The 27,920-nt window shown below is 59.3% G+C and overlaps 2 protein-coding genes across 12 annotated transcripts; one reads left to right on the top strand and one right to left on the bottom strand.

Annotated features, from left to right (window-relative positions):
- Positions 1-227: 227 nt before the first annotated feature.
- TMEM59L (transmembrane protein 59 like) lies at positions 228-13,971 on the bottom strand. Of its 4 annotated transcripts, none has more exons than XM_034944110.3 (9): positions 13,763-13,971; positions 8,136-8,417; positions 7,249-7,393; positions 7,070-7,161; positions 5,135-5,287; positions 4,147-4,249; positions 2,978-3,095; positions 2,758-2,875; positions 228-858 (listed from the first exon to the last, which is right to left on the bottom strand). In XM_034944110.3, the coding sequence occupies exons 2-9, from the start codon at positions 8,307-8,309 to the stop codon at positions 730-732; spliced, it is 1,032 nt and encodes a 343-aa protein (XP_034800001.2). In that variant the 5' UTR covers positions 8,310-8,417; positions 13,763-13,971; the 3' UTR covers positions 228-729. The 4 variants fall into 4 exon arrangements, with proteins under 4 accessions (XP_034800001.2, XP_063456104.1, XP_063456105.1 ...); XM_063600034.1 differs by lacking the exon at positions 13,763-13,971 and adding an exon at positions 13,534-13,671; XM_063600035.1 differs by lacking the exon at positions 13,763-13,971 and adding an exon at positions 12,777-13,327.
- A 479-nt stretch (positions 13,972-14,450) lies between these two features.
- Positions 14,451-27,714, top strand: CRLF1 (cytokine receptor like factor 1). Of its 8 annotated transcripts, none has more exons than XM_063600031.1 (10): positions 14,478-14,737; positions 21,421-21,702; positions 22,366-22,495; positions 22,666-22,835; positions 23,023-23,103; positions 23,905-24,062; positions 24,164-24,332; positions 26,519-26,706; positions 26,846-26,888; positions 27,374-27,714. In XM_063600031.1, the coding sequence occupies exons 1-10, from the start codon at positions 14,626-14,628 to the stop codon at positions 27,385-27,387; spliced, it is 1,347 nt and encodes a 448-aa protein (XP_063456101.1). In that variant the 5' UTR covers positions 14,478-14,625; the 3' UTR covers positions 27,388-27,714. The 8 variants fall into 8 exon arrangements, with proteins under 8 accessions (XP_034799995.1, XP_063456101.1, XP_063456100.1 ...); XM_063600030.1 differs by having other exon boundaries at positions 26,841-26,888; XM_063600032.1 differs by lacking the exon at positions 27,374-27,714 and adding an exon at positions 27,081-27,361.
- The last annotated feature ends 206 nt before the right edge of the window (positions 27,715-27,920 follow it).

Below are 27,920 nucleotides of genomic sequence, written 5' to 3'. Positions count from 1 at the left end.
TGTCCACGAGTCAGTTTTCCAGGGACATCTGTAGCTGGGAGTGTGACCTGGGTTAGAGCAGAGGGAGTGTCCTTCTGAGAGGCAGCTACTTGCAGTCCCTGGTGCCACCTGGGTTTCCAGGGCTTTCCCATGTCAGAAAGATCCTGCTCGGCAGGGGTCATAGCCATGCGTGGGCCACACCCCAAGGGCAGACAGACAACTGAACAGAAGCAGGCTCAGCCTGAAACTCTTTTATATACATGGTTTATTCCTCCCCAGCCCCAGACAAGCCCCAGGCACGCTTTATAGGGGCATGGAGATGCCCACACCCCGTCTCTCAGAAGCTGGGTCTCTGGAGACCGGGATGGGGAGAAGGGGGAAGCCCTAGCAAGACGCAGCTCCCCCTCAGCCTCAGCGCCCCCCCGCAGAGAGGGGACAGAGAAGGAAAAAGGAAGGTGACACAGGACTGGGGTTCAAATACTCAGAAAGCCACACAATAGAAGACAAAAAGTAGCAAGGCCCCAAGAAAGCGGGGACAAGGAGGAACCAGTGCCCGATCCCGCCCTCTTCCCAGCTGGGGCACTGCGTCCCCAGGACTCCGTGGGGCAAGGGGTGGGACTGGGAGGAGAGGAAGGATTTGAGGATGGAGGGGCTCAAGGCTGGACCCACCCTGCTCTTGGACTCCTGGGCTCAGGGCAAGTGAGGCCCGAGGGGCCCCCTGCAGTTGGCAGTGATGGGGCCAGTGGAGGCCTACAGCTTGGTCAGGTCCAGCTTCAGCTTGTAGGGTGGTAGGCTGTCCTCACAGGCGTGGGACGGCGGCGGGTACAGGGGCCAATCGGGCTCGATCATGAAGCCCTTGTGCTGCTCCAGGGTCAGAGGCTGCAGGAAGAGAGGGGAGGAGGGAAGTGGAGGGAGGGGGAGAGGCCGAGCCCCCAACCCTGACTGTCTCCTTCCCACCTCGGATTGTTTTATTTTTTTTCTTTTTTTGAGAGAGTCTCTCTCTGTCACCCAGGCTGGAGTGCAGTGGCGCCATCTCAGCTCACTGCAACCTCCGCCTCCTAGGTTCAAGCGATTCTCCTTTCTCAGCCTCCCAAGTAGCTGGGACTACAGGTACACGCCACCACGCCCAGCTAATTTTTGTGTTATTAGTAGATATGGGGTTTCACTATGTTGGCTAGGCTGGTCTCAAACTCCTGAAGTGATCTGCCCACCTCAGCCTCCCAAAGTGCTGGAATTACAGGTGTGAGCCACCACACCTGGACTTTTGTGTGTGTGTGTGTGTGTGTGTGTGTGTGTGTGTGTGTGTGTGTGATGGGGTCTTCTCTGTTGTCCAGGCTGGAGTACAGTGGTGCCATCACAGCTCACTGCAGCTTCGAACTCTCAGGCTCAAGTGATCCTCCCACCTCAGCTTCCTAAGTAGCTGGGATCATAAACATGCACCTCCACGTCTAGCTAATTTTTTTTCCTTCTTTTTTTTTTTTTTTGAGATGGAGTCTCGCTCTGTCACCCAGGCTGGAGTGCAGTGGCGCGATCTCGGCTCACTGCAAGCTCCTCCTCCTGGGTTCACGCCATTCTCCTGCCTCAGCCTCCCGAGTAGCTGGGACTACAGGCACCTGCCACCACGCCCAGCTAATTTTTTGTATTTTTAGTAGAGATGGGGTTTCACCTTGTTAGCCAGGATGGTCTCAATCTCTTGACCTCGTGATCCACCCACCTCGGCCTCCCAAAGTGCTGGGATTACAGGCATGAGCCACCATGCCCAGCCACATCTAGCTAATTTTTAAATGATTTGTAGTGACAAGGTTTCACCATGTTGCCCAGGCTCTGGGCACCACAGAGGTGTCACCAACACACCTGGGCATGATAGAGGTGAGGCCAACACCACAGAAGTGTGGCCACCTCTGACTTCATGTCGCCCCAACTAAGAGTGGATTTTCTTCCCACCAATTCAAAGGGCAGTGAAGAAACTTGCCCAAGTCATGCAGCAAGTGTGAGGTCCTGGCTGGGTGAGGTGGCTCATGCCTGTAATCCCGGCATTCTGGGAAGGCAAGGCAGGTGGATCACTTGAGCCCAGGAGTTCAAGACCAGCCTGGGCAACATAGTCCCCATCTCTACAAAAAATACAAAAATTAGCGGGGCATGGTGGCACGTGACTGTGGTCCCAGCTACTCAGGAGGCTGAGGCAGGAGGATTGCTTGAGCCAGGGAGGCCGAGGCTGCAGTGAGCTGTGATCGTGCCACTGCACTCCATCCTGGGTGAAAGAGTGAGATCCTGTCTCAAAAATATATATATAGGCCGGGCACGGTGGGTCACGCCTGTAATCCCAGCACTTTGGGAGGCCGAGGCGGATGGATCGCCTGAGGTCAGGAGTTCAAGACCAGCCTGGCCAACATGGTGAAACCCCGTCTCTACTAAAAATACAAAAATTAGCTGGGTGTGGTGGCCCGCGCCCATAGTCCCAGCTACTTCGGAGGCTGAGGCAGGAGAATTGCTTGAACCCAGGAGGTGGAGGTTGCAGTGAGCCGAGATGGTGCCATTGCACTCCAGCCCAGGTGACAGAGCAAGACTCCATCTCAAAAAAAAAAAAATATATATATATAATATATACACACACACACACACACATATATGTATATATATGTATATACATGAAAAAAGAAAAAAAAGTCTGAGGTCCTGGCCTCCATGGGAGCAGGTGGCCAAATCCAGGACCAGCAAACAGCTCTCTCTGCCTTCACCCCCTCCCTCGGCCCAGCGCCATTCACAGATCCCACCCACCTGGAACTTGAGGTGCTGGCCAGGCGCAGTCACCAGGGTGGAGCAGCTCAGCCACAGCATCACCAGCACGGAGAGGAAGAGGCAGCAGGCCAGGATCCAGCGAGGCAGACCCGAGCGCCTGCCCCGCCCGGCAGGCACCACTCAGCTGCCCAGGCCGGGACCAGGGAGACCCGCACCTCCAGTCCCACCCCCCTCCCACCCCCAAGGTCCTGCCACCCACCGGGACATGCAACTGAGGAAGTCATTGTCCTGTGGCTCTTCAGACTCCACCTTGGCCTTGCTGCTGGTCTTGACTCGGATCTTGGCCTTCCTCACCTTGTCCAGGGGGCCTACAGGGTCTGAGAGATCAGCTGCCACTCAGCGACCACCAGGTCTTTGCTAAGAGGCCACAATAACCATGACCAGGAGGGAGGAGGTCAGGACCTGGGGCATGGAGTCCTGGAATGGAGATCAGAGCCCTGGGAGATGGACCACAGAATGCTGAGACAGGGACCATGGAACCCTGGGAGATGGATCCTAGGAGATGAACCATGCAACCCTGGGGGTGAACTGCAGAATCCTAGGAGATGAACCATGGAACCCTGAGAGATAGACCAAAGAACTCTAGGAGATGGACCCTAGGAGATGACCCTAGAAGATGAACCCATGGAACCCTGGGAGATGGATCCTAGGAGATGACCCTAGGAGATGAACCCATGGAACCCTGGGAGATGGAACATGGAACCCTGGGAGATGGAACATGGAACCCTGGGAAATGGACCATGCAACCCTGGGAGATGGACTGCAGAACCCTGGGGGATGGGCCACAGAACCCTGGGAGATGAACTGCAGAATCCTAGGAGATGAACCATGGAACCCTGAGAGATGGACCAAAGAACCCTTGGAGATGGACCCTAGGAGATGACCCTAGGAGATGAACCCATGGAACTCTGAGAGATGGACCATGGAACCCTGGGAGATGGGTCACAGAACCCAGGGAGATGGGCCACAGAACCCTGGAAAGTGAACCATGGAACCCTGGGGGGTGGACCACAGAACCCTGGGAGGCGGAACACGGAACCCTGGGAGGTGGCCACGGAACCCGGGAGGTGGGCCACGGAACCCTGGGAGGTGGACCACGGATCCCTGGTAAATAGACCATGGAACCCGTGGAGATGGACCACGGAACCCTGGGAAGTAGACCACGGAACCCTGAGAAGTGGACCACGGAACCCTGGGAGGTGGACCATGGAACCCTGGGAAATAGACCATGGAGACCTGGGGGATGAGCCATGGAACCCAGGACTTGAGAGATGGAGATCCCGATCCTAGAAGGTCTGTTTGCCAGGCCGACTCCTTGTGGCAGTGGGGCCACCCATGGAAGGAACACTGGTCTAGGTTGCACCTTACCCACGTGCACCTCCAGAGCTTCAGGGTGGGAGCCTCGCCAGGTCACCTCCACGCGCTGCAGACGGCCCCCCTGGAAGCCGAGGCTCTCCACTATGGGCTGAGTCTGGGCCAGGAACAAGACAGCACAGAGAGGCTTGTGAGAACAGCACCCCTGGGCCCAGGCAGGCCCTCTGTGACTGCCATGTCCCACGCCCAGCTGATACCCAGTTCCCCTGGGTATCAGGGGTGGGCTTGATGTCAGGGATGTTGTTTTCTGCTTTCATGGGCTCCTCCATTTGCCTTAACCCCATCCTTTAGCTCCAGAAGTAGGAACATGATCCAGACCAAGCCAGTGAATTGCCTGAGAGATGGTCATATGATCCAGCCAGGGCCAATCAGAGTAAATCCCAGCTCAGTTAAAACCCCAGAGGGAGCCGGGGCAGTGGCTCATGCCTGTAATCCCAGCACTTTGGGAGGCCGAGGTGGGTGAATCACCTGAGGTCAGGAGTTCGAGACCAGCCTGGCCAACATGGCGAAACCCCGTCTCCACTAAAAATACAAAAATTAGGCGGGTGTGGTGGTGGCCGCCTGTAATCCCAGCTACTCAGGAGGCTGAGGCAGGAGAATCACTTGAACCTGGGTGGCAGAGGTTGCAGTGAGCTAAGATCATGCCATTGCACTCCATCTTGGGCAACAAGAATGAGACTCCATCTCAAAACAACAACAACAACAACAACAAAAAACAAAACAAAAAAAACACAGCGTTTGTAACCTGGAGCCTCTGGCATCCACCTTACTGCCAAGAAGAAGCAAATGCCTGGGAATGAAGCCACCACAGAAGAAAGCAGAGTCAAGGCATGGAGTGAGACACTGAGCCCCTGGATCCAGCTGTGCCTGAAGCTCGCCCACTGTGGACTTTGCATCTCATGAGCTAAGAGCCAATGCATCCCATCTTCTTACCCTGCCCACACATCTGCCACTCTGGCGTGGCCCCTGTCAGAGGTCTCACCTGAAACACCACCACCTTCCCATTGTCAGTCTGCAAGTAGTATGTCCAGGTGGAGGAGACAAATCCCTGGGCTGAGTTGACGAGGTCATTGCAGAGGGTGGAAAACAAGTCCAAGAGGGAGAGGGCCCCACTTGGAGCCTCCAGGACCTTTCTCTGGTGAATAAAGGTCCAAGACACAAAGATGGCACCGAAATAGGGCATTAACCAATGAATGGGAGGGGGCAGGATGTGGTGGCTCACGCCTGTAATCCTAACACTTTGGAAGGCTGAGGCAGGCCGATCACTTGAGGCCAGAAGTTTGAGACCAGCCTGGACAACATCGTGAAACCCTGTCTCTACTAAAAATACAAAAATTAGCCAGGCATGATGGCGCACACCTGGAATCTCAGCTACTCCAGAGGCTGAGGCAGGAGATTTGCTTGAACCCAGGAGGCAGAGGTTGCAGTGAGCCAAGATCACACCACTGAACTCTAGCCTGGGTGAAAGAGTGAGACTCCATCTCAAATAAATAAATGAATAAATAAACTAACAGGAGAGGAGCTAGGAGAATTCACTTGGATTGGATGTGGCTAAGTGATTTGGGCCAATAGGACTTCTTATAGTGAACACAGATCTCAGCGTGGCAGTTGGCTTCCTGTGTACCCTTAGGGAAGTGGATTGTGCTCTCTGAGCCCTAAAATGGGTATCGTTCTCTTCCTTCATGGAGTAGCCATGAAATTTCAACTAGAGGATGCCTGCCAAGTGCCTGGCACGGCACAGGCACTTAATGCGTAGTAGTCCGTATTACTAAAAATATCATCATCCTCATTATTCTTATTTTGACAGCGTCAAGACGGAGGTCTGATGGCCGGCCATGGTGGCTCATGCCTGTAATCCCAGCACTTTGGGAGGCCGACGTGGGAAGATCACTTGAGGTCAGGAGTTCAAGATCAGCCTGGCCAACATGATGAAACCCTGTCTCTCCTAAAAATACAAAAATTAGCCGATTGTAGTGGTGGGTGCCTGTAATCTCACCTACAAAGGAGGCTGAGGCAGGAGAACCACTTGAACCCAGGAGGCGGAGGCTGCAGTGAGCCAAGATTGCACCATTGCACTCCAGGCTGGGCAATAGAGCAAGACTTCATCTCAAAAAATAAATAAATAAATAAATAAGAGGGAGCTCTGAATTGGAAGGGCTGACAGTGCAGTGAGCTTTTCTGAACAGCAGTGAAAGCTGGGAAGGGGTGGAGGAAAATGGGGGAAGTGGGGAAAGGGCTTTCTGGGGAGTCCCAGCCCCTAGGTCTCTGGCTATGCTACATGATTTTCTGTGCCTCAGTTTCCCCTGATGCAGCATTGCTTGGACTACAATAGATGAACCGTTATTATTTCTCCCATAAGGCAGTGTGTGCGTGCTTGCGAGGCAAGCCTGCTCTACCCTGAGCCACAGTTCTGAGCCCCTCCAGGTGACAGTGACCACCAGCTCATCACAGGGGAAGGGCTTAGACCAGCACCTGGCAGCTCTGGGGGCGCCTAAGAGGAGTGAGGTGAGGAGTGGCCACAGCTCTGGTGGCTTCAAATCTCGCTCCTTGCACAGCCCTGTGTATGACCTGGGAGGTTGCCCCTTGGGCACTAAATGGGGGTGACATTGTCCCTTGTGACTCCAAGTGACACAAAAACATTTGGGACAGTTTGAAGTCAGGCCCGAACCAGGACAGATGTTTGATAAATGATGGCTGTTTTCTGCCACTTATTCCTGAAAAGGTGGTGGGGCATGGGGGGCATTGTTGCATGTAACTAAGGCTGGAGACATGACGGGGCTGGATGGAGGTTGCCCTGCAGGCCTGGTATAGAAGGCAGAGTCTGGCAGAGCCTCTGCACGTGAATGAAGATTTCCCACGGGGTGAAGCGGGTGGGGGTATTGGGAAAAGGGACCCCAGGCCGCAGTGGGAGGCCCACCTTCTGCTCCGGCTCAGGCTCCGCGGGCTGGCTCCAGCAGCCGTGGCTACAGGCCTGCTGCTCTGCCTCCTTCACATAGGCTTCCCCGCAGGCTGTGGGAGGTGGGAGCGGGTGACTTGGGACCGCCCTTCCCAGGCCACCTCTCCCCACCCTGGCCCACCCTGCCGGCGGGCCCTCACCTGCTTCACACTCAGTTTGGGTGGCATTGGGCTTGGAGCTTCTGGCCACAAATCGGCAGATGGAGAAGAGGCGGCAGCCACGCTCGCAAGCGCTGATCAGAACGGCTCTGTCATAGGGAGACTCGGAGGCGCCCTCCAGCCCCGCCTGGGGGAGGGGAGGACAGGGAGCTCAGGCCATGGGGAGGGGCAGGAGGAGGGTGGGGGGACCGGAGCATTCAGCAGAGGCAGGGAAAGGCTTCCCCGCTCCCCACCACATCTAGCCAGATGGAGATGAAGTTGGGAGAGGCTACAAATATTAGTGGGGGCTCTTAGCTCTGAGGAGGGAGATGGGGAGGGAGCTTGAGAAGAGAAATGGACAGTGAAGGTGGAGAGAAATGAGCCTTCCCCCCACTAGGTTCCAGGGAGGAGGGGAGACATGGAGAAGGATTCTCAGACCTGGAGGAGGAGGGGGAGGCTCAGAGGAGGGGGTTTTGGTCACACGCAGATCAGGCTTGAATCCTGGGGAGTGGTGGTATGAGTAGGGGCTGGTAGCTCTGAGTGGGGAGGGAACACGATGTGGAGGAGGAGGAATGAGGTGGGGGGACCATCAGGCCTGAGGGAGCTGGGGGTTGGGTGCTAGAGGGTCCTTACCCAGCAGAGTGTGGAGGGAGCCCGGGAGGTGGTATCGGCCCCTTATCGCAAGGACCTGCATCCCCAAGCACTCCCCCATCAGAGGGAACCCCAGCCCGTCACCTACTGGAGAGATCTCCCCATTCCCGACCCCCACCTCCCCACGGACACCCCCACCAAAGTCTCCTGCTGTCATCCAAGAGAAGCCCATCCCAACGCCTCCTCCATCGGAGAGATCCCGCGTCCCCCGCTGGCACCTGGCACCGCACGCGCCTCACCTGCGAGGGCCGCGGGCCGAGGTCGCGGTCGCGGCACCGCAGCTGGCAGTTCTGCGTGTCCCCGAGCTGGGGGGCGAAGGGATCGCGGGCGGACGGCACGGAGGCGGCGGGCGGCGACGCCAACAGCAGCAGCAGCAGCAGCAGCGGCGGTGGCATCAACGCCACCGCAGCCATGGCCGGGCGGAACGCGGGGGGCACGGGGGACTCCAGCTCAGGCCGGGCACGGAGGATGCAGCGGCTGCGGCGGGGACCGGGGCGCTGACGTCACCCGAGCGAGGCAGCCTGGGAAGCGGGGGGTGGGAGATGCGGAGAGCGGGCGGGGTAGCTGCGCTGCGGCACCCGAGGCGTGCGGGTCGGGCGGGGCAGGTGCATCGCGGCCCCCACCGTCTATCCCACCGCGGGGGTCCCAGGACACCTCTCTGGTGCCCACGGGCGGGGGATCTCTGCTGTCGCTTGGGGCCAAAAGGAAATATATAGGGGGATGCGATGGAGGGGACTATTCGCCAGGGGTGTCGAGGAGAGCGGAGAGCTTGGCGGAGGAGGCGACGTGTGAGCCGACCACGCGGGAGAGAGGAGAAAGGGATGTCCAGGCTACAAGGGTCAGCGAGGATCCTGAGGGGAAGAGCTTGTTGCAGGAGGAGGGAGGGCGATGGGGCTGGAGTCCAACCAGGGAACGGAGAGGGAGGAAGGTGAGAGCCGCAGGACCCGGCAGCTGAGTCCTGGCATCTTCTCTTTTGACACCCAGGTTAGAAAGGAGACAACTTGCGCGCAGTTTGCCTCCTCCGGGAAGCCCTCTGAGCCCCTCCCTTGCTCCTTCAGCCTCGCCTCCCTCTGGCCCAGCCCTGATCCACTGACCTAGGGAATCTGGCCCTGTCTCCCCAAGGCTGGAGACCCCTGGGCTGGAGCTTAGTGGGAGGGGACACAGAGGTACGCTCAGGAGCAAGGGGAGGGGGTGATGCTAAAATGTCTAATTCTCATAGGAAAACGGGGCAAATAGCGACACTTCTGACTTCCATAACCATCACACCCCAGGGCGATGGACTGTAGCCCCAGGAGCCGAATCTCGGTTAGAGGGTACCCCCAGCTTCCTCTCCGCCAGATAAGGGAGTGGGGACACCCCTCTAAACCCGGATCCTCTGCAAAGATGCCCCCGCTTTCGCTGGCATGCCTGGCGCAGGTGCCTGCAGCGCAGCTCAGCAGCCCGCAGGTCCCCCACCTACGCTCCGCCCCCGCAGACGGGGCGGCAGCCTCGCAGGGTCTGCGGGTCAGAGGGCGGCTCAGGTTCCGGCCTGGGAAGAGGGTGTCCCGGGTGGGGGCCTGGCGCACCCCCTCCTCTGGCCTGCAGCCGCGCTTTCATCTCAGCGGCCCCCGGCCGGCCCCCACGTGGCTTAATCAGGCGCGGCTGTGCCTGGCGGACCCCGAACATCTGGATCCCGGTGCGGCCCCTCCCCCGCCCCGCCCCGCCCCTCCCCTCCCCTCCCATGCTAGGTCGCTGCGACCCGGCGGCGAGGGCCTCCAGCCCGCAGTTTGCGCCAGAATCCAGCAGGAGAATTCCGCTTCTAACCCACCCGCGCGCCAGGCCCGCACCTTGGGAAACAGCCCTGTGCGTTATGACCAATACTGTCCCCCATTTCACAGGTGGGAAACTTAGGCTCCGGGACGCGTTGGCAAAGTCAGGATTCAAGCCCACACATGTTAATTCCAGAGGCCCGCGCGCGCCTAACCCCTCCACAATTACTGTCTTTCATTCATTCCAACGAAACACTTTTTCTTGCAACAACCGTATAAGACAGGTACCGGTAGCGTTGCCCTTTTATATGGGTGAGGAAACTGATGCTCAGACTGCAAAGTGGTTCTGTCCAGGTGACAGGGAGAGAAGCAAAGAAAAGCTGGCAGAGCCCTGCCAATGATGGGAGGTGACCTTTGGGCATTGCTTAAAACGCATCAGGGAGGAGGGACACCCCGCGCCCTTTTGCAGAAGGAGAAACTGAGGCTGGAGGAGTGGGTCGATCACCCAGGTCGCCTGAGGGGAGAAGGGAAAGAGGTTGATTGCCGCCCACCCAGCCCCCTTTCCGCTGCACTAGGCCGCTGGGGGGGGCGAGCGGAAAGAGGACTTGACCCCAGCCCCCAAGGTGAGCCCCCGCGCCCCTCCTGCTGTTCCCGGGGGAGCCGGTCCAGGTGAGGGGCGGGAGGGCCGGCGGGCGGCCAGGGTCGGGTTTCAGGAAATCCGCCGACATTCCTTCGGGGCTTAAGAGGGAAAGTTGACTCGGCGCCGCCCTCGCCCCCCCCCCACTTCCTACCCCCCGGGGCGGCCTGGCGGGGGGCGGCAGGCGGGGGGCGCTGAGGCCGGCCTGGGCGTGAATCAGCGGCAGGCCAGGCGTCCGGGAAGCCACAGCAGCCGAGGTCAAGGCGGGCAGCGGACAAGCACCCTTTGTCCCTTGCCGCCCTCACCACGACCCTGCTGACCCCCACCTCCAAGCAGGGTACAGGCTAGGGAGGAGGCAGAGCACCATGGCGCCGGTGGTGGTTGCTGAGGGTTGTTGGGGGAGGAAGGAGGGATGTGGCTGCCCCCCTAAAGCAGCTGGTGTCTCCTGGGACCCAGACTTCAGAGGCTTCTCAAGGTACAGATGGGCAGGGAAACTGGCCTCCCTGGGGCAGGCCTGCAACTTCCCAGGCAGGTCCCCTAGGCAGGTCTGCAACTCCCCAGGTCCCGCCTCCAGTGCCTGAAGTCCAGTGTGCATTACACTGAGCACCCAGGCATTGCTTCTCCCCGGGCTCAGCCTCCAGGGCAGAAATTATAAAGCCTAGGTACACACAGGCCCCACTTTCCTGTACCACAGACCCTGAACCAGGTGTCCAGACCCTCACTGCCCCTTAATTCCTGAAAGCACCTGCCTGGAACACCAGGTAGCTAATCCCATACTGGGGGGCCCTGAGCACGGGGCTTTCAGAATGGGAGAGGCAGCTCTCAGCCTTCCTCACTCCCAGTGGTTGTGGGTCCCCAGAGGACCCTGAAGGTGCCATTTCCACTGCCCCCTCCCTGGTGCACCCTCAGGGCCCTGGAATCACGAGGGAGCTGGGGATGGAGGCCCCCCCGCAACCTAATACCTCTCATCCAGAGGTGACCTTGGAGTGGAGGGTGCAGGACTAAGGAGGGGTCCCTCCCCCAGCCCAAGGGGAGGCCCTCCCTCTGCCCAAGGGGAGGCCCTCCCTCCTTCTGCCCCTTACACATTCCCAGCCAACTTCAAGGACTTGGGTCAATATTTGCCAGAAGTTCCATTGACGCTAGCTCCCTTTTGTCCTCAAGGAGATAATGGAACTGGGGAGGAAAGGGTTAAACTTCTGGGGGCCCTAAGGGCCGGGAAGGATGCACTCTGGGGTCAATTCCCTTTCCCTGAAGTCAAAGGTGTGGGGTAAAGATCACCCAAGGGCAGAAGTCACACTCCAGGGTGGGGCTGGGCAGGATTGGAAAATGGTCCTTCCCCTTCTGTTGGTAAGAACAAGAGAGGGATGTCTACTGGCTAGGGTCACACAGCAAGACAGAGAGTGTGGGCCAGGCTAGGACCCCAGGCAGCATGACTTGCTAGGACTGAGTTTTCTTGCTACTTGGAGGGAGTAAGAGTTCTCCATCCTTTACTTTTACAAATATTTAGTGAGTGCTTCGCTTTCAGCCCTCACTGGGCCCACCACTGGGGTCCAAAGGGGCTGAGGCTGCCCACAGTCTAAAGAAAATCAGTTGCACAAGAAATGAAATGGTTGGAAGAGTTGTGTTTCAAAAACAATAAAACAAAGTGAAGGAGAGGGAGAGTGCTGGGGGAAGGGTGGAGGGCCTCTCTGAGGAGGTGGCACTAATCCTGTGACGTGATGGAAGAGAAAGGGCCAACTGGGGAAGATGTGGGGAACAGCATTCCAGCAGAGGGAACAGCCAACACGCAGAGGCCCTTCGATAGTAACAAGCCTGGTATGTTTGGGGAAACAGGGCTCCAGTGGCTGGGGCGGAATGAGGGAGAGGAGGGGGAAGAGGAGAGGGAAGAAGAGGAGGGGAGAGGATGGCGAGAGGGTGGCAGGACAAAGATCTGCTTTTTCTTCTTTTAAAAGCTCCCTCTGCCTGGTGTGCCGAGAAAGGCAGAAGGGTTATCAGGCAGGCCCTGGAGGAGGCCGGGAAGCATCCCTGAGGGAGACCATGGGGCCTGGATCTGAATGGGGTGGGAAGAAGGGGTCAGCGTCTCAGAATGGAGATGTGTTTTGGAATCAGAGCCAACAGGATTTGCTGATAAATTGGACATGAGGGATGAGTGAAGGAGAGAGTTGTCACGTGCGCTTCCAGGTCTCTGGCCTGAGCACCTGGATGGATGGGAGAGCCCTTTCCCAAAACCAAAATGACTGGAAGAGAAGCAGAAATGGAGGGGGGAAAAAAATCAAGGTTTTGCTCCAGAAGCCTGAAGTCCTCCCAGGAGGGGGTGAGGCGTCTCTATCCACACAGAGAGCATCTGCAGACAGGAGCCATGGGGGAGTAGTGGTGAGTATCCTAAAAACTCAATTCCAGCCAAGAACTGCCACCTCCACTTAACCCTCTGGGTCCCCTGGCAGGTGGGACTATGGCTCCATGTTTCAAAGGGGACAAGCAGGGCTGGGGGTCACCTCTGCTCCAGGATATCCTCCAGTGCTGTGCTAAGGGCTTGGATTGTAGAGACTTCTGCTGCCCTGCGTCTTCCCACAGAAGCTCCTAGGCTGGGTGGTGCCCACTGTGCAGAGGAAGAAACTGAGGCACAAAAGGCCTGGTTTCCCGAAGTAAATGGCAGCGTCTCTCCTTGTCTGTCTTCTCCATCCAGAATTCAGACGGAGAAGGGGCGCCCTGGGCCCCTATAGGCTCCCATCCCCCAATCTTGTTTTTTGACAGTCTGGAGTCTGAACTGGAGATTTAAGTAGGAGAGGGTGGGGCTTCAGTCTTGGGCAGACAAATGGGGGCTCCTGAGCCCCCCTCAGACACTTTTACCCCCTTGGCTGGTTGGGGACCGGGAGAGAGAATCCAGGCCTCTAAGGGACTCCTGGAAAAGGGGACTTGGAGCCGTTCCCTTCCCTGGGCGCTGCAGCTGGGGGCGAGGCTGCGACCCAAAGTGGGTAATTGCACCCCCCAACTCTCATTTCAGGCACCCCCATCCGCAGCAGCCTTGGAGGCCAGGAACCCTTTATTCCTGGGCGCCCGCATCGGGTGGGGACCGGGAGGAGGGAGATGAGACGCCCGGACCGGGAGGGGTCCCGAAACTCGAGCAATGGCCAAAAATAATAACACGGAGAAGGCTCTTTGCGCAAAAGAAGGAAGACAAACTATGCGTCGCTCCGGGCAGCCGGCGTTACCTGGAGTCGGCGGGCGGTGGCCGCCGGAGCGATTACTCACCGCGTGGCGCACCCCACCCGCGGGCCGCTGAGTGGATTTTTCCGTGGCGGGGTGTGAATAGGTCCCGGGGAAAGAGCTTCTTACCGCTCTCCTCCTGGGAATCCCTCTTACTGCGGTGCGGGACCCAGTTCCTGCGCAGGCCTGGGTCCCGGCTCCCACAGGGGACTACATCTCCCCGTCTGCCCACGCAGGAGCTCCCTCCCGAGGCCCCCGGGGCGCCCAGAGCAACCTCAAACCCATTCCGCGCGCGAAGGGGACAGCGCAGCCAGGGCGAAGGCGAGGGACTCCGTGCCTTCCTGCTTTTTCTCCTTTCTTCCAGCAAAGCCTGGGGCCGAGGCTACTCGCGGAGAATCGAAAAGAGGCAGGATGAGGTGGGAGGGCTGGGACCCGCGCGCCGAGGGCGTGGGGCTGGGGGTGACTTTTAGGTCCCTGGGAAGGCTGAGGGGCTGGAGATGGGGGTAGGCGGGACTCAAGGACCGCTCGGTGGGGGGGGGGGCGGGGCCAGAGCTGGGGTGGGGGCCGAGACAGAAGATTGGGCCGTGGAAGGGGGAATGGAGGAGCGGGGCAGGGTTGGGGACCAAAGGGGCCACTGAAGAGGCACTGGGCTGAGAGGAGGGTGCAGGGAAGTGGGCAGGGTTATGGAAACGGGATTGGGGGTGCCGGGTCCCAGACTGGGGGTGGGAAGCCTGGAGCTGGCAGGGTTGGAGAGGGAGGTCCTGGGCCGGTAGGGGTTGATTTAGGGGGCTTTGGGCCGCGGGATGGGGCGCGCGCGGTTCTCGGTGGGGCGGAGGCCGGACGGGCGGGGCGCGCGGTGCCCGCGGGCGGGCGGGCGGCGGGGAGGCCGGTGCGGGGCCCGCCGCCCCCCCGGGGCCGGGCCGGGCCGGGGGCGGGGCCGGGCGGGGCCAGCGGCGCATTAGCGCCTTGTCAATTCGGCTGCTCAGACTTGCTCCGGCCTCCGCGTCCGCGCCCAGCGACGTGCGGGCGGCCTGGCCCGCGCCGGCCCGCGCCCTCCCGCGCCCGGCCTGCGTCCCGCGCCCTGCGCCACCGCCGCCAAGCCGCAGCCCGCCGCGCGCCCCCGGCAGCGCCGGCCCCATGCCCGCCGGCCGCCGGGACCCCGCCGCCCAATCCGCGCGGCGGCCGCCGCCGTTGCTGCCCCTGCTGCTGCTCTGCGTCCTCGGGGCGCCGCGAGGCGGATCAGGAGCCCGTGAGTACCCGGCGCCCCACTCCTTCCCCCCTGCCAGAGCAGAGGGCGGGCGCCCCGGGGGCAGCCGCGGGGGGAGGGGGCGCGGGCGCCACCTGGACGGCCGGGGAACAAAGGAAGGCGCCCCCGGCGCAGCCCTCGGGGCGCCCTCACCTGCGGGGCACACGGCGCCGCAGTCCACTGTCCAGAGAGTCCTGCTTCCGCGCCCGAGGCCCTGTTACCTGGGCAGCTGGGCCGAGGGCGCCAGGCCAGGCCCCCGGGGGCTGGGGGGATCGCGGCCTGAGACCCTCTGCATGCCAGGACGTGGCGGGCGCACGCGTCTGCTTCGGTGGACTCTGGGCCCCTGGGACTGCAGGGCACCGCTCCCAGGCGGGGGCGCAAGCGGTTGGCGCGCTGGGTGCGGGCCCCCAGCGGGCCCCCCCCAAGGCGGAGGGATGAGCCCCACGGGGAGGGCGGGGCTGCAGGGGGGCCGCTCTGGCCGCCTGGCACGCAGCCCGGGGTCCCGGGGGACTTGTCTCTCCACGGGCCGGCGCCACCGCCCTCCCCCTGCGGGACCCGGCGCACGGGGGTCCGCGGAGTCCCCGCCACCGGCAGCGCTTAGAACGGTTTTCAGCCAGGCTGCATCGGGCGGAGAGCCTCCAGCGAGAGGAATCTTTGTGAGCGAGTGGGTGAGAGGGAGAGGGAGCGGGAGCGGGAGCCAGTGAGTCCGGGCACCAGCAGGCCCAAACTTTGAGGGGGCCCACTGGGAACCCGCTGCTCTACGGGCCAAGACCCCTGCCCTGGAGGGACTTCTGGCCTCAGGCACTCTGGGGCCCCCCATCCAAGGAACACCCCCGCAAGGATACGTCTCCGTATCCAGACCCGCTCTGGGACACACCCAGAGACACACAAAGAATCACACTGGCTTGTGGCCCGTCACCCTCGCCCTCAAACTCGCGCACACTGCATCCCAGATGCACATTCGCGCACCATCGCGGACGCACACACATTCCATCCCCGACACACACATTCACGGTCACACACATCCCACAGGGGAGGCGACCCAGGGGCACAGAGGCAGGCACCACTCGCCCCAGACGTTCAGTCACTCCACGCACCCCATCCAGGCGCACGTGCCACCCCGGGGGTAGCCGGGCACACACTGCTCCCAGGTTCACCCACCCTGTGCTGGGCTGTTTGCGGGCTGCCTGTAGGGCTCCTCCGGGAAGGGGCAGGGTCCGGGCATCTTCTAGGGGCACTTGCTGAAAGCCTGGCTCTCCCCCGGCTTTCAGGTGAGGGGCTACCTCGGGCCCTCCCAGGGCCCCTGACGGCTCTGCCAGGCGGTGGGCAGCGCCTGTGAGTGCCACTGTGAGCGCCAAGCTTTGTTTTCAGCCAGTAGAGCAGCAGGCGAAGGTGTAGGGGGTGGGGGGGCATTGTAAGTGTGTTTTTTCCTTTAAGGGGGGAAGAAATTAAATAAAAGATTCTCACACCTCGGCAATATGTTTCTACTTACGGTGTGTCTTAGCACCTGACCAGCAGGCGGGTGGGTCGTAAAGTGTCTGCAGGTACCAGCGGGACGGGAGATGGGGACCCCCGTGGGGACCCTGGGATGGAGGCTACCCTTCCGCCCTGCTTGCAGAGAATCTCACACTTTTCCCTTTTAAAACACATGGTGTTCCTTTTTAATAACGGCAGTGGCTCCAGATTGGGAAAAGAGGAGAGAAAAAACTTTTAAAGGCCCCAGCTCTGCGGGAAAGGAGGGGAGGCAGGGAGTGAAAAGGGGGCTGTTCAAAAGCCCAACCTAGGGATCTGCTTTGGGGAGCCCTCTAGGAGGCCCTCCAAACCAAGCCAAGCCACCACCAACTCCGGCTCAGTGGGCTGTTCCCAGCTGCTCCCCCGCCTGGCCTGGAGTGCGTGCATCTCTGTCCCCAGTGCCTTAGCCCATTGTTTGTGGAGGCCTGGAGGGAGTGCCTAGTCAGCCGGGACCCCAGAGCTGGGAGGGGCTGTCATCTTTGTAGCTCCTGGGGGCTTCAGGCTTCTGAGCCCTCTGGACATTGGATTGCAATCACATCTCATTGATCTCCCCAGCAAGTAGAACATATTTCTCCTCCCATTTTATGGAGGAGAAAATTGAGAACTGGAGAGGGGAAGTCAATTGCCCAGGTTCTCCCACTGGTGTTGCGCCCATATCCCGGGAGGAGAAAGTGTCCTTCTGACCTTACCGGCTGGGGCTAAGGGGGTGGGAGATTGGTCTGTCCAGGCCCGCCTGGCCTTGCCTTCCCCCCACAACCCGTCGCCGCCCGGTGTCCCCCGCCCAGCCCCGGGAGGGCAGCTGCAGCTGCTGGCAAGTGAGCCACGCGGGCCCAGGCCAGGCGGGTGTGGCAGAGGGGCAGCGCCCCCCAGCCAGGACCCCCCAGAGAGCCCCTTCCTGCCCAGGCCATGCTGGCGGGTGGGGGGGGCAGGAGGGGCGAGACCCACTCTAGAAGGGCTGAGAAGGGCCTGGGGTCTGGGCAGGCCTGGCCATGCCTCCCACTCTGTTGGGGGGGCCCAGGCAGGAAGCGGTGGGTGGGCCGGGGCAGAGACGCTGGCACGCCCGAGTTCATGCAGAAGGAATTCCGAATTAGCGGGCGGCTGGCTGCCTGGGACCTCCAGGGCGGTCCCCTGGCCCCCAGCCCCCCGCCCCCTCGGCCGCCCCCGCCTCCTCGGCTCTGGCCCGCTCAGCCGGCTCCTTCGCACGGACGCGGAGACCTCCGGCGAGCCCTGGGCCAAGCCCCAAGCGCAACTGCGATTCCAGGCTCCAGCGAGACAGAGCCCTCGAGCCAAGTTTGCCCCGGAAAATCATCAGGGCCGGCCCAAGAACCGTGTCCACCCCACCTCGCCCATCTGGGGCAGTGAGGGCAAGTGCAGGGCAGCGCTGGCATTCAGGGGGCCTCCCTGGGGGCCAGGATCACCCTGTCCTTGGCTGCCATCTCTGCGAAGCTGGGCTGCCCCTGCCTCCTGCAGTCCCATCTTCCAGCCGCCTGGGGAGTCCTTTTAACGCATATCTCACCGCATCCCTCCCTCCCCGGCTGAGAACCCTGGAATCCCTCCTCCCTGCAGGTCAGGGTCTCTGACCTCTCAAACCTCATTTCCCACCGCCTCTGCCCCAGGACCTTGGCACTTGCAGCTCCCACTGCCTGGACATGCTCTGTTAGATAATGTCACAGCTACTTCTCTTACTTTATTCAGGTCTCTGCTCAAAGGTCACTTCCCCAGACAGGCCTCCCAAGCTTCTGCCGCTGCTCTGTCCTCCTCCAGCCCCTGCTTTACTTTCTCCCCTAGTTATTGTCTTAGATATTTATTTATTCCTTTTTCCTGCTGCTTCCTTGGATTTGATGCCCACAAGGGCAGGACTTTTGTGTGTCTTGGGCATCACCCCAGTGCCCACAGATCCTGACACACTATAGGTACCCTGTGAATGAATAGATGAACGCGTGAACGAACAAAGGAGTGGATGAGTCTTTACAACCACTCTGTGTGGAACGAGAAGCCCCTTTCCAGAGGCACAAAGAAGTAAAACACTGAGGCCGGGTGCGGTGGCTCACGCGTGTCATCCCAGCACTTTGGGAGGCCAAGGCGGGTGGATCACTGGAGGTCAAGAGTTCGAGACCAGCCTGGCCAACATGGCGAAACTCCGTCTCTCCTAAAAATACAAAAATTAGCTGGGTGTGGAGGTTATGGTGAGCCGAGATTGTGCCACTGCACTCCAGCCTGGGTGACAGAGTGAGACTGTGTCTCAAAAAAAAAAAAAGTAAAACACTGAGTCAGGCTGGGGGCATTCGAGTCCGGGTCAACTTGGTTTAAAGATCTCATGGGAAAATATTGTCTCCAACAATATTTTCACTCCTCTCAAACAACCTCATGAGGTTTGTTTTGTTGGTTTTTATAAATTTAAATCTAAATTTTTTGTTTCTTTTTTGAGACAGGGTCTCACTATCACCCAGGCTGGAGTGCAGTAGTGCAGTCATGGCTCACTGCAGCCTCAACTTCCCGGGCTCCAGCGATCCTCCTGCCTCAGCCTCCCAAGTAGCTAAGACCACAGGCATGGGCCACCACCCCCTCCCCACCTGGCTAATTTTTGTATTTTTGGTAGAGACAGGGTTTCACCATGTTGCCCAGGCTGTCTCAAACTCTTGACCTCATGTGATCCTCCCACCTCAGCCTCTCAAAGTGCTGGGATTACAGGCATGAGCCACCGCACCCAGCCAACCCCATGACATTGACGCCATGATGCCCACTTTCCAGATGGGGAAACTGAGACTCAGAGAGGCATTGGGAGGTTGGCCTGTGCACCCCCTCCTCCTTCTCTGGGCCTTGGTTTCCCTATGGACAAGGTTCTGGTCTCCAGAAAGGGAACTCCTGGGCTGCCCTCATGGCCAGCAGGAGAGGAGGCATCAACCACCCATGGGCGTCCCCAAGTTTCCTGTGCCTAGTACCTGACTCACACACAACCTGGTTCAGGAAGTCCTTTCCCCTCTGACTTTCGCAATAGCCCAGGAGACAAAGAGCTTTCTCGTTCTCACTTTGCAGATGAGGAAAACTGAGTGGAGGGAAACAGCGATGATGTCAAGTCCCTTTGGATGGGAGTTGGGGACATGCAGTTTGCCAGGGCTGCCTTTAGTTCCAGAGGTAGGCAGTGTGGAACAGAACTTTGGAGACCAGAAAATCTGGGCCTAACTAGTATGGCCTTCCCTCATTCCAGCAAGGAAACTCCATCTTTCAGAGCCGGAGTTTTTTCATCTTTAACATATAAGCAGGATTGGCTGAGAAAATGTAGGTAGTCTTAGCCCAGTATTCAGAACACAACAAGTGCTCAATAAATGGTGCTGTTAGGCCAGGCGCAATGACTCACACCTGTCATCCCAGCACTTTGGGAGGCTGAGGCTAGTGGATCACTTGAGGTCAGGAGTTCGAGACCAGCCTGGCCAACATGGCGATACTTGGACTCTACTAAAAATACAGGCTGGGTGCAGTGGTTCACCCCTGTAATCCCAGCACTTTGGGAGGCTGAGGCAGGCGGATCACAAGGTCAGGAGTTCGAAACCAGGCTGACCAGCACGGTGAAACCACATCTCTACTAAAAATACAAAAATTAGCCGGGCACGGTGGTGTGTGCCTGTAATCCCAGCTACTCGGGAGGCTGAGGCAGGAGAATCACTTGAACCTGGAGGCAGAGATTGCGGCATTGCACTCCAGCCTGGGCAACAAGAGCAAAACTCCGTCTCAAAAAAAAATTGGTGCTCTTAATGATTCAAGTAAGGGTCAGGGCTTTCATTTTAAGCAATGCCCTTCCCCCACAGAAACACCTACTATGTGTGAGGCTCTGGGAGTATCACAGGAAGAGCCCACAATCTTTTGTTTCTAGTTGCCAAAAAAGAAAAACAAAATGAGAATGAAAAATAAAGAAGGCTAGGCACCGAAGCTCATGCCTGTGATCCCAGGACTTTGGGAGGCCAAGGTGGGAGGATCGCTTGAGGCCAGGAGTTCAAGACTGGCCTGAGCAAACTAGCGAGACCTCACCTCTAAAAAAATATTTAAAAATCAGCCAGGTGTGGTGGTGCACACCTGTAGTCCCAGCTAATTGGGAGCTGGGATGAGGGAGGATCACTTGAACCCAGGAGATCGAGGCTGCAGTGAGCTATGATCGCGCCACTGCACTCCAGCCTGGCCAACAGAGTGAGACCCTGTCGCTAAAAAAATAAAAAGCAAAGCATGCCTGGGTGTATTGGCTCACTCCTGTAATCCCAGCACTTTGAGAGGCCGAGGGAGGTGGATCACGAGGTCAGGAGTTCAAGACCAGCCTGGCCAATATGGTGAAACCCTGTCTCTACTAAAAATACAAAACTTGGCCGGGCACAGTGGCTCACGCCTGTAATCCCAGCACTTTGGGAGGCCCATACGGATGGATCATGAGGTCAGGAGATCGAGACCATCCTGGCTAACACGCTGAAACCCCGTCTCTACTAAAAATACAAAAAATTAGCCAGGCGTGGTGGTGGGCGCGTAGTCCCAGCTACTCGGGAGGCTGAGGCAGGAGAATGGCGTGATCCCGGGAGGCAGAGCTTGCAGTAAGCCGAGATTGTGCCACTGCACTCCAGCCTGGGCGACAGAGCGAGACTCTGTCTCAAAAAAAAAAAAATACAAAAGTTAGTCAGGCATGGTGGTGCACACCTGTAGTCCCAGCTACTCGGGAGGCTGAGGCAGAAGAATTGCTTGGACCCGGGAGGCGGAGGTTGCAGTGAGCCGAGATCGCGCCACTGCACTCCAGCCTGGGCGACAGAGCGAGACTCCGTCTCAAAAAAAAAAAAAGCAAAGCATAGTGTTTGTCATAACAATGTGCTAAGCAAGAGTCACTTGGATCCGAATGAGCCTATATGCCCGAGTTGTGTGACCCCTCAGAGAACCTTAAGCATGTCAGTGATGAAGAGTTTTGGAAGGATCCAGTGTTGGAGTCAGACAGACCTGGACAACTCCAGGTCTGTCAGTTTGGCCACCAGTGTTGCCCTGGGCATTTAACCCAGCTGATCTCTACCTTCCCTATCTGTAAAATGGGGGACAATCATTAACAGCGTCTTTTCAGGACCACCATGAACCCTGGAGGTCCTGGCATGGTTGGGGGCTTGGAGGGTCCCCGCCCTGGCCTGACACATGTTCCTCTTTGACCCCAGACACAGCTGTGATCAGTCCCCAGGATCCCACGCTTCTCATCGGCTCCTCCCTGCTGGCCACCTGCTCAGTGCACGGAGACCCACCAGGAACCACCGCCGAGGGCCTCTACTGGACCCTCAACGGGCGCCGCCTGCCCCCTGAGCTCTCCCGTGTGCTCAACGCCTCCACCTTGGCCCTGGCCCTGGCCAACCTCAATGGGTCCAGGCAGCAGTCAGGGGACAACCTCGTGTGCCACGCTCGTGACGGCAGCATCCTGGCTGGCTCCTGCCTCTATGTTGGCCGTAAGTTGGCACCCAGGACACCCCAGGGGTAGCTCTTGGGAGCGGCATCTCCCTCTGGAGTGAGGCATGAATTGTGGGCCTTCTGGCCTGGGGATGAGCTGTGGGCACACTGGCATGGCTATGCAGGTCTTTGAGGTGGGAATGAAAACCTGGAGACCCGGTCGGGCAAGGTGGCTCATGTCTGTAAGCCCAGCACTTTGGGAGGCTGAGGTGGGTGGATCACTTGAAGCCAGGAGTTCGAGGCCAGGCTGGCCTACATGGCGAAACCCCATCTCTATTAAAAATACAAAACTTAGCCAGGCGTGCTGACAGGCACCTGTAATCCCAGCTACTTGGGAGGCTGAGACAGGAGAATTGCTTGAACCCGGGAGGCGGAGGTTGCAGTGAGCTGAGATGGCACCATTGCACTCCAGCCTGGGGGACAGAGCAAGACTTTGCCTCGAAAAAAGAAAAAGAACCCGGAGATCGAGTCACCAGCCTCTCAAGAGCCCTTGCAGTTGTCACACCAACTGTGCTGGCATTTCTCAGCACAGGGCTGAGACTGTCCTGTCTGCCCTCCTTCCACTCCAAGGTGGGGGCCTGGTGGGTGGGCAGCAACCCCTCGGCCCAGGCTCAGCTAGTCCAGACCCTCAGCCTGCTTCCTGCACCCTCCCCTTCTCCCAGTGCCCCCAGAGAAACCCGTCAACATCAGCTGCTGGTCCAAGAACATGAAGGACTTGACCTGCCGCTGGACGCCAGGGGCCCACGGGGAGACCTTCCTGCACACCAACTACTCCCTCAAGTACAAGCTTAGGTTGGTGGTGGCCTGAGGGCGATGTGTGTGTCCCAGGCTGGCTGCGTGACCTTGACCAACGCGGACCCTCTCTGAGCCCCCATGTGTTGTCTGCACTCTGAGGCTGCCATGGTGAGGTCTGGGGGCCACAAGGAACCCTCATGCGTCCTGTCGCCCTCCCATCCCCGCAGGTGGTATGGGCAGGACAACACATGTGAGGAGTACCACACAGTGGGGCCCCACTCCTGCCACATCCCCAAGGACCTGGCTCTCTTTACGCCCTATGAGATCTGGGTGGAGGCCACCAACCGCCTGGGCTCTGCCCGCTCCGATGTGCTCACGCTGGATATCCTGGATGTGGGTGAGCCCCCAGTGTCTGCTAGGCCCCTCCCTCGGCACCAGCCCCACCCACCGAGCATCCCGAGGGGTCCCCTGCACCTTCTCATTTTTCCTAGGGTCCCGCCTGCCCCTCCCCAGCCCGGCAACTCCCGGGTTGTCCCTGCTGGTCAGAGGGAAGGTAGGTAAGTAGCTGAGCATCCACTCATCAGTCCGCAGCCCCCAGAAACAGCCAGGATACCCCCACTCCACAGAGAACACCTGGCCTGGCCACCTCCCCCTCGGCAGCCCAGGTGTGCAGGAGGGGGCCCTGGGGAGAGGGGAGGGGGCGCCCAGGTCGGGAGGCGCCCCAGGAAGCCGAGGCCTGGAGCTGGGGGGCGCAGGGCGGGAGGCAGGAAATGGATGATCTGTGAGCAGAATTGAGCCTAATCTAATTAGGGTGTTTCTCAGCCCCAAGCAGGCCTGTGCCTTAACCCTTTAGGCCCCTCACCAAGGCCTCAGGGGGAGAGGCCAGCTCACCCTGCTGCCCTCAGGGGCCCCCAGAAGGATCCTCAGAACCCCCCAACACACACATACGCCTGGGTTGTAGCCCCCATCCCTGCCCCCGCAGCCTGCCTCACTCTTCCCCACATCCTAACGCTACAGTGGGAAAGTTCTAAGCCTCAGTTGCTTCTCTGCACCCAGCAAAATGTCACATCAAAGATTTCAGTAAGAGTGGAAGGGAGGTGTGAGTGGGGAGGGGGTGGCAGGGAGGTTCCCAGAAGGCTGACGGCCTGACAGCCCCTGGCCTCCTAAGCATGATAATAATAATATCATCAACCCCGCAATGGCTGCTTTCCCATAGTCAGTTGAAGATAGGATTATGTTTCTCCCGTCACAGATAATAATGGTGATAGCAGCTAACATTAATTAGGTGCTGAGTGTTTCTCCAATATTATATATCGTGTAATCCACCAGTCCTGGGGGTGGGGGCAGAGGGAGGAGGAGGAAAACAGAGACAGGTTCCATCTAGGCCAAGTGCCCTGGGCCACACTGCTGGGGGGAGTTAAACCCAGACAGTCCCAGGCTGAGAGGGGCCCTCCTCTGCCCCGCAGTGACCACGGACCCCCCGCCCGACGTGCACGTGAGCCGCGTCGGGGGCCTGGAGGACCAGCTGAGCGTGCGCTGGGTGTCGCCACCCGCCCTCAAGGATTTCCTCTTTCAAGCCAAATACCAGATCCGCTACCGAGTGGAGGACAGTGTGGACTGGAAGGTGACCCGCCCCTTCCCTGACTCCGCCCCTGTTCCTTCCAGGCCCCGCCCCCGCTCCTGCTAGGCCCCGCCCTCTACTCTGACCTTGTCCTCACTGTCCAGGTGGTGGACGATGTGAGCAACCAGACCTCCTGCCGCCTGGCCGGCCTGAAACCCGGCACCGTGTACTTCGTGCAAGTGCGCTGCAACCCCTTTGGCATCTATGGCTCCAAGAAAGCGGGGATCTGGAGTGAGTGGAGCCACCCCACAGCCGCCTCCACTCCCCGCAGTGGTGAGCACCCTCCTAGGGCTGGGTGATCCAGCGGCCAGTCCGAAACCAGCTAGAGCCTCTGTTTCCTTGTTTTCTTTCTTTCTTTTTTTTTTCTTTTGAGACACGGCCTCATTCTGTCGCATAGTGGTGTGATCTGCACTCACTGCAACCTCTGCCTCCCGGTTTCAAGCGATTCTCCTACCTGAGCCTCCCAAGTAGCTGGGACTACAGGCACGCGCCAACATGCACAGCTAATTTTTGTATTTTTTAGTAGAGACAGGATTTCACCATGTTGGCCAGGCTGGTCTCGAACTCCTGACCTCGGGTGATCTGCCCATTTTGGCCTCCCAAAGTGCTGGGATTACAGGTGTGAGACACCATGCCCAGCCTGTTTCCTGATTGTCTCCAAGAGAGTAGAAGTCTCAAACTGGTGGCCCCCCCAGAGCTGAATGTGGCCCTTGGATCTGTTTTCTTTGGCCTGTTGTTTGGAAAACAAAAAAAAAGTTTGACCAACTAGTAGAAATTTTAAACCCAGGAAGTTTTCACACAAATATCCTAGATTCCCTAGAAAAATAAATTATCTAGAAAATGTAACAGCATGGCCTACAGCCCCCACCAGCAGTGGTCTCCCCTTCTCAGGACCCTCACTCTCCATTTGCCCATCCCCATCTGGTCTGTTTTGGCCACTCAGACTCCCTCCTAAGAGGGCCAGTGAGTTTGAGACCCCTGCTTCTAAGGCCAATGGGCTGCCAACTCCTACTTTGATGGGCCTCAGTTTCTCCTTCTGATCAAGGCAGGGGGATGGGAATGATTAGGTGCCTAGGTCTGCTTCCTCTTGCTGTCTGGGATTTCTCCGGGTCCACAGGCCTCTAGTCTCTCTTTTGTGAAATGAAACGAAAGCTGTTACTTGGAATGTCTGGCCTCCGTTTCCCCATCTGGAAGGTGGGGTCGAGAATCCCACTTGCCTTGGGCTGTTATGAGGGTTGGATGACATAATTTGTGGCAAGTGCCCACATGGTGGGTGCCACCTAAGTGTTTGCAGGCAGTTGGCATGGAGGTACTTATTGTCCCATCCCCCCAGGGTTTCACTGCAAGGGAGGCCGCTTTTTCTCAGGTGAGGACACTGAGGCTCTAGGAGGTCACACAGGTCTAAACTTAGTTCACCGGGAAGACCAAGCTCACTCTGGCTCGTGAGATGATAGGGAAACTGAGGCCCAGAGAGGGTCCCAGAGCTAGGGAGGGGTAGAGTCAGGCTCCAGCCAGCTCCCCAGCCCCTATCCTGGGCCCCTCCAGGTTCAGGGGTGGGCGGGAGCAAGCGCAGCCGGGAGGGGCCTGAGCCTTGGCCCCTGCTCGTGCCCGGCACCTGCGATTCTTGCACAGGAGCCAGCAGGCCGCTGCGTCCGCAGGGGAGGCTGGGGAGGCCGGGGAAGGCCAGCAGGGGCGGCGGGGGCCGGGGCCGTGCCAGGGCCTGTCAGCGGGTCCCCGGCTTTATTTATGACGTGAGGCCGATGTCCTTATCCGCCGGCCTGCTGGGGGCTGGCTGCAGCCGGCAGCTGGACCGACAGGCAGGCCTCCCACCTGGCCCTCCTGGCCCACTCCCTGTCCCATGGGCCCATGCTGGGGACTGTCCCATGGGGTCATCTTGCACTTGGTCTCCCTTCATCTGTCACTCTTCCTCTGTGTCTCTGTCTCGATCTCTTTGTCCCTGTGTCCCCAGGGTTTCTGTCCTACCCTGATCAGGCCCTTTCCTCCTGGGCTGACACCCTTGGCTTTCACCCACCCTGCGTCTCCATCTCTCCATCCCTGGCCCCGGCTCTCTCATCCGTGCGTCTTTCTCCCTTTCTCTTTTTCGGCGCCCTGCTGTCTGTCTGTCTCTGTGTCTCATCCCCCCGGCTCTGGCCTCTCTCATTCTCCCCTCCCCCCACTCCACTCGCACCTGGCTCAGGCCACAGGAATCGGGTTCCTGGAGGAGATGTGGAGGAGGAGCCCCTTCCTTCCCCCTCCCCCCCACCTCCCCAGGGGCGCAGCCGGGCCAGGGGCGCAGCTGGGCTGCTGTGCAGGGCCGCGGGGAGGACTCGGTCCTTGAGAAACGGGGAGGGAGGTTCCCCGAGGGGAACATGGTCCCGCCACGCCGGGGTCTCCCCTCTCCTGCCCGCGCGCACCCCCTGCCGGGCGCGCCCTGACACTGCCGCTCCGCCCACCACCAGAGCGCCCGGGCCCGGGCGGCGGGGCGTGCGAGCCGCGGGGCGGAGAGCCGAGCTCGGGGCCGGTGCGGCGCGAGCTCAAGCAGTTCCTGGGCTGGCTCAAGAAGCACGCGTACTGCTCCAACCTCAGCTTCCGCCTCTACGACCAGTGGCGAGCCTGGATGCAGAAGTCGCACAAGACCCGCAACCAGGTAGGAAGGAGGGACCCGCGGGCGTGGGGGTGGGGACAGGGAGCTGGGGGGGGCCAGAAAACAGGGGAGGGGGAAGACAGCAAGGTGTGGACGCAGGTCTGCAGCCCCCACGACACCTCTGCCTTCCTTCCAAGCACAGGACGAGGGGATCCTGCCCTCGGGCAGACGGGGCACGGCGAGAGGTAAGGTGGGCCTGAATGGGTGGGCGGGAGGGAGCAAGGGGAGGGCCCCTTCCGGTGGCTGCAGGTCTTGTTCACACCCCCACGCCTCCCAACCCCAGCCTTAGAGTCGCTGAGATGGAATCCGTCCTCTTCCTTTGTTATTCATCAGCATTTACTTAGCACTTACTGTATAACTGGCATTGTCTCCTTTAGCCTAAGAACATTCAATGCCCTGAAAATGTCCGAAGTGGAATCTCCTCCGAAATGAATGAACATACTCACCCTAGTTAGCACGCATGGGCGCCTACTGCATACTGGCCCCGCGCCAAGTGCTTTACCTGCAGCTCAGATAGCCTCGCCAAGGCCCAGAGAGGGGCAGGACCCTGCCCAAAGTCACACAGCCAGAAGCGGTGGGGACAGGATACGAATGAAGCCTCCTTCAGTGGCTCTGTGGTGCGGCCCTCTCCTGGACTCCCTGCTTAGCTTGGCTTCCCCTCTGCCTGCAGGTCCTGCCAGATAAGCTGTAGGGGCTCAGGCCACCCTCCCTGCCACATGGAGACGCAGAGGCCGAACCCAAACTGGGGCCACCTCTGTACCCTCACTTCAGGGCACCTGAGCCACCCTCAGCAGGAGCTGGGGTGGCCCCTGAGCTCCAACGGCCATAACAGCTCTGACTCCCACGTGAGGCCACCTTTGGGTGCACCCCAGTGGGTGTGTGTGTGTGTGAGGGTTGGTTGAGTTGCCTAGAACCCCTGCCAGGGCTGGGGGTGAGAAGGGGAGTCATTACTCCCCACTACCTAGGGCCCCTCCAAAAGAGTCCTTTTAAATAAATGAGCTATTTAGGTGCTGTGATTGTGAAGGTGAGTTTGGGGCCTGCCTGGCCTGGGGTGGGGGCTGTGAGATTTGAGGGGAATGTGAGGCATCTTAATGACCCTTTGAGATTAGAATTTTCACCTCCCAGGACTTCAGACTGTCTATCCAGTATTTGCAAGGTCTGATTCTGAACTCCTTGGAGAATGTGATTCAAAATACCTGAGCTGGCTGGCTGCAAAG

This window comes from Pan paniscus, chromosome 20, assembly GCF_029289425.2.
Source record: "Pan paniscus chromosome 20, NHGRI_mPanPan1-v2.0_pri, whole genome shotgun sequence".
NCBI classification, from domain to species: Eukaryota; Metazoa; Chordata; class Mammalia; order Primates; family Hominidae; genus Pan; species Pan paniscus.
Note: the sequence above shows the minus strand (reverse complement) of the source record. Positions and strands in the feature narration are given on the sequence as shown.